The 8893-nt window shown below is 38.6% G+C and overlaps 1 protein-coding gene across 1 annotated transcript in view; it reads right to left on the bottom strand.

Moving 5' to 3' along the window:
- The window catches only part of MRPS9 (mitochondrial ribosomal protein S9), a 61064-nt gene that overhangs the window by 28729 nt on the left and 23442 nt on the right, over positions 1 to 8893 (bottom strand). The window contains exons 3-4 of the mRNA XM_017875029.1: positions 3446 to 3508; positions 3332 to 3362 (exon numbers count right to left, since the gene is read on the bottom strand). Of these exons, the coding sequence (XP_017730518.1) occupies positions 3332 to 3362; positions 3446 to 3508 (94 nt within the window). The remainder of the gene's footprint in view (positions 1 to 3331; positions 3363 to 3445; positions 3509 to 8893) is intronic.

Genomic DNA, 8893 nt, shown 5'->3' with positions numbered 1-8893 from the left:
GAGACCATCCTGGCTAACACGGTGAAACCCCGTCTCTACTAAATGCAAAAAAAAAAACTAGCCGGGCGAGGTGGCGGGCGCCTGTAGTCCCAGCTACTCCGGAGGCTGAGGCAGGAGAATGGCGTAAACCCGGGAGGCGGAGCTTGCAGTGAGCTGAGATCCGGCCACTGCACTCCAGACCGGGCAACAGAGCAAGACTCTTGTCTCAAAAAAAAAAAAAAAAAAAAAAAAAAAAAAAAGAAAATGTATTCTTTGTATCTGTTACTACAAAATCATGCTGTGTTATTCAAATTCGTTATAGCCTTAGTTAACAGTTTTTGCTTTAAACATTTCAATGCTAAATGTTGGTGCAAAAAGGTTTGTGGTCATCAAATCTACTCAATGGAGATTAGGTTTTATCAACATAAATTAACATTCTTGTTTCACTGAAGTATTACACTCCTTGAATTCCATTTCGTCTAATATGTGGTGCTACTCTTTGCTCCTGCTGACCCAGTAGTTATCTTTGTTTCACCTAATATTTGTATCACTTGCTTTAAACCATAAAGAGCAAGACGTTTATGTTAACTCAATCTAGAAGCTTCCATCTTTTAATAAGGAAAGTATTAGTACGCTATAAGTGTCATAACCTACCCAAATCTAAAATTCACTGGTACTTTTTTAGCATACAAAAAAATCAGTTTATCCTATATTCATGAAATACAACAAAATTGGGAGGTAGGTACATAAGCAACAAAAAACATTTTACTAATTCTAAAGAAGTACTGTTTACATATAGCTACATATAGTAAACTACACCTTAAGATAATCCTACCAGAAGTGACATATTTTCAAAATAATACATGGGCATTTTGCAGGGATATATAGAAGTTTCAGTTGTTACAACCTGGCTGCTAGTAACAATAAACTTCTAATACTGAGAAGCTGGTACGATTTGAAAGAACAAACCGGTCTTAGGGGGCAGATGTATAAGAAGAGATGCAACTAGCAGAGATAATAAAGAACGAAGAGAGAGACAGAGAAATAGGTGGGGAGCCTGAGAGGTTAAAAAAATACAAGAGTCAGTAAAGAAGAAGAAAAAAATCACTGTCATTACAAACATTTACTGAAAAGCTACTAGGTATTTAATATATGTTACTGTGCCCTGTGCATAGTTTTACTTCTGTAACACTTGAGTTGTATCTGCAAAAGCGATGTGTACTTTTTTTTTTTTGAGATGGAGTCTTGCTCTGTCGCCAAGGCTGTGGTGCAGCGGCCAGATCTCGGCTCACTGCAAGCTCCACCTCCCGGATTTACGCCATTCTCCTGCCTCAGCCTCCCGAGTAGCTGGGACCACAGGCGCCCGCCACCTCGCCCGGCTAGTTTTTTGTATTTTTTAGTAGAGACGGGGTTTCACCATATTAGCCAGGATGGTCTCGATCTCCTGACCTCATGATCTGCCCGTCTCGGCCTCCCAAAGTGCTGGGATTACAGGCTTGAGCTACGGTGCCTAGCCTGATGTGTACTTTTAACATAGTCTTCATTTATTATTTCCCCAAAAGCTATTGTTAGATTGATGGTATAATTTATAATCAACCATGTCTAAGAATCAAGGAAATACCAATGATAGAGCATATTTATAAAAAGATTCAAAACATTTATAACAAGATTCAAACTAAAAGTTATCATTTCCAAGAGTGAACTGGAGTGAGAGAATAAATTCCTAGCTTTGAATTAAAATAGGACTTAGCAGAAATATCACTGCAAAATAAATAAGTCTTCTATGGAAATATCTGCTATCTTACCAATTTTTATTTAATTCTAAACACACTGATAAAGCGGCCTGCACATTGAGCACCTGTGGCCACTCAGCTATTCTCAAGTAGATCCACACGTTTGCTGCTGAGTTTCATGCTTACTAGTAGTTGTGTTTACTCCCAAGCCTATTTTATTGCAGTTGTACTTATTTCTACAAATACATGAATTAAGTACTACATAAATAAATTAAATATGAGTGCAAACATAAAGTTCCTACTTCTAGGAAAACTACGTTGAATGCTCTAGAAAGGCCAAGTTGCTAAAAAAAAAAAAAAAAAAAAAAAGTCATGCCAACTTCAGTGAGGTTGATGGGAAGAATTTATAGAAATATAAAAATATTCTGCACTCAGATTTCTTAGGAAGTATAAGTTCACTGCTCCACTGCAAGAAAATCAAAAGTGAAAGGCCGGGTGCGGTGGCTCACGGCTGTAATCCCAGCACTTTGGGAGGCCGAGACGGGAGGATCACGAGGTCAGGAGTTTGAGACCATCCTGGCTAACACGGTGAAACCCCGTCTCTACTAAAAAATACAAAAAGCTAGCCGGGCGAGGTGGCGGCGCCTGTAGTCCCAGCTACTCGGGAGGCTGAGGCAGGAGAATGGTGTAAACCCGGGAGGCGGATCTTGCAGTGAGCTGAGATCCGGCCACTGCACTCCAGCCCGGGCGACAGAGCAAGACTCCATCTCAAAAAAAAAAAAAAAAAAAAAAAAAAAAAAAGAAAATCAAAAATGAAAGACTGCGATGATGCATCAGTGGCGTGGTTATATAAAAGCTACGGGGAGGAGCAGACACACTCACAACCACCAAACCTCTAGGGTCACAGCAAAAGCTTGATGGCTAAGTTCAAGTTACATTTTGAGTGTTTTTTTAAAGAAATGATTTCTAGCTTTAATACTTTTTAAGTTAACAGAGAACTACTGGTCCTCACTGGATAAGAGGCTTCTAATGTATAATAAATATATTATTCAATTTCTTGGCAACCTTAAAGCTTGCTGTGTATTTTCTTCAAGATTTTTTTTTTACACATTTAAAAGATAAAGAGAACATCTTAACAGAAGCCAGAGAAAACAGGAGACACCATTAGAAGATGGCTAACTGCTCACTAGAAGCACATAAGACAAGCCAATGGAATTACATCATTAAAGTACTGAGAGAACAGAAAAGAAAATCTATAGTCAGTGAAAATGTGCTTCCAAAATCAAGGAAAGTTTTAAATTTCTATAAACAGAAGTTGAATTAGTTGCCAGCAGCTCTGTCCCAAACTCTCCCTCAAAGGACATGTTGGAATGCAAATAATTAGTGTGACATTCACATAGTCATAAGCTCTAACCCCCTCTAATTTTAGTATTTAATTTAAAAGATATGGTTTGCAAACTTCACTCATTCATTGTTAGTTACAAAATTTTTTGACCTGCTTCACAACTACCGTGACACAGGGGGGCCACCCTACAATATGTGAGCAACTGCTGATACATAACCTGACACGGAAATACGGTAAAGAAAAAACTGTTTATCTCATTCTTGAACAAACTTACCTCTTTGTGTTGGAAAAATCTGTTCAGGATGCTGTAAATTAAATTAATAATGTATTAGATAATTATCATAACATATAAAAGTGAAATTTTTAAAATGGTAATTAAAATAACTACCTTCATTATTGGCCTGGCTCGTTTCTCAAACAAACCACTTGGGAAAAGGTAAGCAATAGCTCTCTGAAAATACACACAAAGGTTAGTTAACAACTGTTATATAAAAAAGGTTAGAACTAATAGTTATAGAGTGCTTTCTATAGGCTGAACATTGAATTAGAGTTTCAAAGCATTATCTTATTTCATAATTATTTCAATGGGATGATAAAATTACTACACACTCATCCAAAAAGAAAAAAAATTAACTATTAAACTGGTTATTGACAATTTTCAAGTGTGAGTTTTAAATGTGTCATTCCTTGAATATGAAAGCACAAATAATCTCTCTTTTATTTTTAAAGGATCACTTAGAGATGCTCCTGTCCAGCTTCTGTGGAAATGTGCTTAAGAGCAATTGTTCCAGCTCCCAGCTGGTCATGCACATATGAAAGAGCAGGCTGCAAAGAGCAGGCTCTAAGTCTCACCCACTATGACACCCCTGATGTTTTCAGATGGTCTTTCACCTTTTTGCAGAGTTTTTAAACTACACTCTTCCCAAACAAGTTCTTCTTCCATGTCTGTTTTTCAATAGGGATGCTACTAGCATTGTGGGTGTGACAGCTCCATCACAGGCACCCTTCTCCCATACTGCAGGTCTTTAATATTCCTGGCTTTTTTCCAGTTGACACCAGTAATACCCAGTGCTCGTGATAAATCTCACCCCCACACCTTTCCAAATGCCCCTACATCCTAGGAAGCAGCACTGCCTCCCAGCTGAGAACAATAGTTTAAGCCTGTATAGTGTCTTCTCCAATACCCTGCCTCACAATTAACAACAAAATGTACACTTTCCTTCTTGTTGAACAGTGCCAGATGAAGAGTCTACGGCCTGGGACCCGGTAGTGCATTTAAATACACTTCTGCTTGTTTAGAGAGCCTGTTCTGAGTGGGCCTTCTCTGCCTACCCACATAGTAAATGCATTGGATCAGACTTTGCCCCCAAAAGGAGAGGTCTATAATTTGGGGGTATAAATTCAGTCATATTAGGAAGCCTAATTGTGTCTCTGGGTCAAGCTTCATTCTCTCATTCAGCTTTTTTCAGAACAAAATTACACTTCAAACAAAACAAAAAACCTAGGTCAGGCACAGTGGCTCATGCCAGTAATCCCAGTGCTGAGGGAGGCTGACGTGGGTGGATGAGGCCGGGTGTTATAAACCAGCCTGGGCAACATGCTTTGTCATGCAGGCTTGAGTGCAAAATAAACAAACAAATAAAAAACTTCGATCAAACATCAGTGTGCCCCTTTAGCAAACTTTTTTTGTTTTAACTAGGTTCCTCTCCACCCACCCCCTTCCTTTGCTGCAGGGGAAAAAAGGTAGACTTTTTCTTTTATTAAAGACAGGACCTCACTCTGTCGCTGAGGCTTGGGTACAGTGGCACAATCATGCTCACTGCAGCCTTGACCTCTCAGGCTCAAGCAGTCCTCCCACCCCAGCCTCAGGAGTAGCTGGGGCGAGAGGCTTGCACTACCACACCCAGCTAATTTTTTTTTTCTTTTCTTTTTTTTAGAGACGAGGGTCTCACCATGTTGCTCAGGCTGGTCTTGAACTCCTGAGCTCAAATGATCCTCTGGCCTTGGCCTACCAGTATTGGATTACACACATGAGCCTTAATAAGTGATACTGCGACTGATTGTCATTTGGGAAAAGATACAACTGAAATCCAAACCTCACATCATATAGCAGAGTAAACTCCAAATGAGTGAGAGGGCTACACATACAAAATAAAAACAAATACATACGACATGGGTGAATTCCTTTATAACTAAGAAATGGGAAAGTCTTTCATAAATATGACTCAAAATTTATAAGTCATTTTTAAAAAAAGATTGACAGGCCAGGCCCGGTGGCTCACGTCTGTAATCCCAGCACTTTGGGAGGCCGAGGCGAGTGGATCACCAGGTCAGGACTTTGAGACCAGCCTAGCCAACATGGTGAAACCCCGTCTCTACTAAAATACAAAATTAGCTGGGCATGGTGGCAGGCACCTGTAATCCCAGCTACTTAGGAGGCTGAGGCAGGAGAATCGTTTGAACCTGGAAGGCGGAGGTTGCAGTGAGCCAAGATCACCCCATTGCACTCCAGCCTGGGCTACAGGGCAAGACTCGGTCTCAAAAAAAGAAAAAAAGATTGACGAATTAAATTATATTTTTAAAAGAAATATATGGCTCAAAACAAGATAAGTGCAATTAAAACCACTGAGAGAACACTTTTTATCTAATAGGACTAGCAAAAGTTCAAAAGTCTGACAGCACACCGTTGGTGAGGCTATGAAAAACACCCTGCCACCTTGCTGGTGGGAATGCCAGGTGCTATAACCTCTTCAGCGGGAAGGTGGGAGCTTTCTAACAAAACAACATATATATTTCCCTAGCCATCTGACTCGATGAATTTACCCAGAAGATACACCCCTATGAATACAAAAGAACATAAGCACGCGTTATTCACTGATTTATGAGAACAAAACACTGAAAACAACCAAATCCCCATACATAAGAGGTTGGCTGAATAAATGAGGGCACATCTGTGCAATCTAGTACTATAGAGCTGTAAAACAGAGAAAAGCCAAGATACAAAAGAAATGTACCTAGAACGCTGCTTTGGTGTAAGAAATAGAAAAAGAAAAGACATGTAAGTATAGGGGGGAAATATGCATAAGCTTCTTTTTGCAACATAAACACAAAAAAAGATAAGTAGAAACCAATAAAAATCATTTCTCAAGGGCTGGGTGAGAGTAGAGGGAGGGGCATAGGGAAACTCCTCTGGGCATCCCTCGTAAAGTTAAGCTCTGAAGCATGTAAATGTTTTATATATGAAAGAAACTAAAAATATAACCAGAAACAAATAACAACAACAAAATAATTGCAAAGAAATCTTCATCTTTACTTGGTAGGCTTATGGCCAGTCAGAACATGGATATTATAATTCTGAAATATTTTATGTATACTGAGGCATAAAGCAAATAAGTAAATATATTAATTTTATGGAGACCAATATTTTATTATAGAAGAGATACAAATGTAAAAGGGAAAACCCTATAATGTTAAGCAATATAAACTCTTATCTTAAAAACTATTTCTTGTAATAGTCAAAAAATATTATTTCCTAGTTCTGTTCCCTGAAAAAGCATAAAGCAATGGAACTTTAGGAGCAGCGGGAGGGTCAACTGGTTTCTACGTACATTCCAGTATAAGGAACCAAGTACCTTGGAGAAATGGCTGATTCTCGGCACAAGGCAGACAAAGCACAAAACGAGTCTGAGACAGTCTCACCATCTCTTTTTAGAGACGGTGAGACCCCATCTCTACAAAAAAAATTTTTAGAAGTGTGGTGGCACATGACTGTAGTCCCAGCTACTTAGGAAGCTGAAGCGAGAGGACTGCTTGAGCCCAGGGATTCAAGTCTGCAGTGAGCTATGACAGCGTCACTACACTACAGCCTGGGTGGTAGAGCAAGACCCTGTCTCTAAAAATAAAAGAATAATGATAATGCTTCACAACACATTCAATAGGTGACATGCACATTCATGTGCACGCACACCCCTACACATACACACACACACACACACACACACACACACACTCAGGAGGAGGGGCAAGAAGAAAAAGAAAACGACTTTATAGAACAATATGTTATAAAAGTAAAAGTAATGACAGAAGTAGAAAATCACCATTTTACAACTTCCAAATTAACCATCAATTTCAGGCAAGGATCAACAACAAATGCTAAAGCCACTGGCTGAAAGGTTACTGAAGAATGGAAAATTCACATGAACTCAAAATATTATCCTATAGATTGGTTACAAAGGGAAAAGGCTACTTCTACAATAAAGAGGTCTAGTGGTCACCACTAGAGGGATCAGTCACAGCAGGACAAACTGACTATGTACCTCTTAGACTTTGTGGATGCAATGAGAAGTATACAATATGACCTAAGAAGTATCCTTTATACATTCTCAATCTGATCATGAGAAAGCAAGCAGAAAGCCAGGATGTGACACAATTGTACAAGACAAGTGGCCTGGATTCTACAAAACAACTAGTCAGCTATAAAGACATTCTGGGGAAAACTGAGGAAATTTTCATGAAGATTATATATATGGCATATAGAATTATTATAATTGTATCAGATGTGATGATATTGTGGGAGATAGTGGTATGAAGAATGTACGCATTTAGAATGGTATGAAGAATGTACGTATATATATTGATCTATTTCAGGGCTAAGTTTATGTGCAATTTTCAATGGATCAATAAAAAATGTTTTACATATAAAAGAGACAAAGAAAATGTGGCGAAATGTTAAAATCTGGCAAATCTAGGTGATGGGGGTATGTGTTTATATTTGTTCAATGAATATTCAAGTTTTCTGGAAATCTGAAAAGTTTCAAAATAAAAAGGTGGGAAAAAATGTTAAAATTTAAAATAAGTAAGATTTTCCCAAACGCAACCTGTCTCAGCAAAGCCAACACTAGCCTACAGCACTTGTGGGCCATCTAGACCTCAGGCCTCGTTCTCAGTCATACAGGGCAGCCCAAGGCTGGTTGGCATCTTAGCAAAGGGGCCACTGAAGCCAGGGCCTGGATCAGAACACTAGACGGTGTGGAAGACTAAGCACAGTTCTTCAACTTAGAGTGAACACACTGTAACCACAAAGGAGACAATTCAATCAAGTTTCAAGCTGTCATTGGCATCATTTCCAAATATGAAAATTACTGTTAACTTAGGTGACCAATGAATAGAATCCTAGTGGGAAACGAAAATTGAAGAATTGCAACCTACAGCTGGATTTGTCATGAAGACTAAGACAGAAAAGTCAGGAGGAAGCGAATGGTTGGAAACTGAAAAGAAAGCATCGATTGCAAAGGATGTCTAGGGCTTACGGGCAATCTCTCTTTTAAAAAGATGAAATAAGCCAACAAAGAATTTGCTAGAAGTCTTTTGAAAGTATCAGAAAATGTGGTTTTGCCTTTAAAAATTTTTCTCAGCTAAAAGGAAATTAATACATACTTATTAAATTACAATCCCTCACTATATTAGGTACTATACCAAATACTGTGAAAAGGTCCACAAAGCAAAAGATACCATGTCAGGTAAAAAGCAATATTGCAAATTCAGTGAAAACAATGAAAAACAAAAGATGAAAGAAAAACGAACAAAAGAGGGAATAGGAAATAAAATAGGCCAGTTGTTTTTAAACCAAATAACAAAACACACAAAACAGAAAAGGCACATTCCTGGCACGCGATCTGCCATCTGTTTAGTATGTGTGGAATAGTAGTAACACAACCTAACCTATTACTTCCATTTATCTCCTATGGGCATTCTATGCAGAATTCTTTCTTTCTTTCTTTTCTTTCTTTCTTTCTTTCTTTCTTTCTTTCTTTCTTTCTTCCTTCCTTCCTTCCTT

Source organism: Rhinopithecus bieti, unplaced genomic scaffold (genome assembly GCF_001698545.2).
Source record: "Rhinopithecus bieti isolate Rb0 unplaced genomic scaffold, ASM169854v2 scaffold_8783, whole genome shotgun sequence".
NCBI classification, from domain to species: domain Eukaryota; kingdom Metazoa; phylum Chordata; class Mammalia; order Primates; family Cercopithecidae; genus Rhinopithecus; species Rhinopithecus bieti.
The sequence above is the reverse complement of the archived record's forward strand: the minus strand, read 5'-3'. Positions and strand labels throughout refer to the sequence as shown.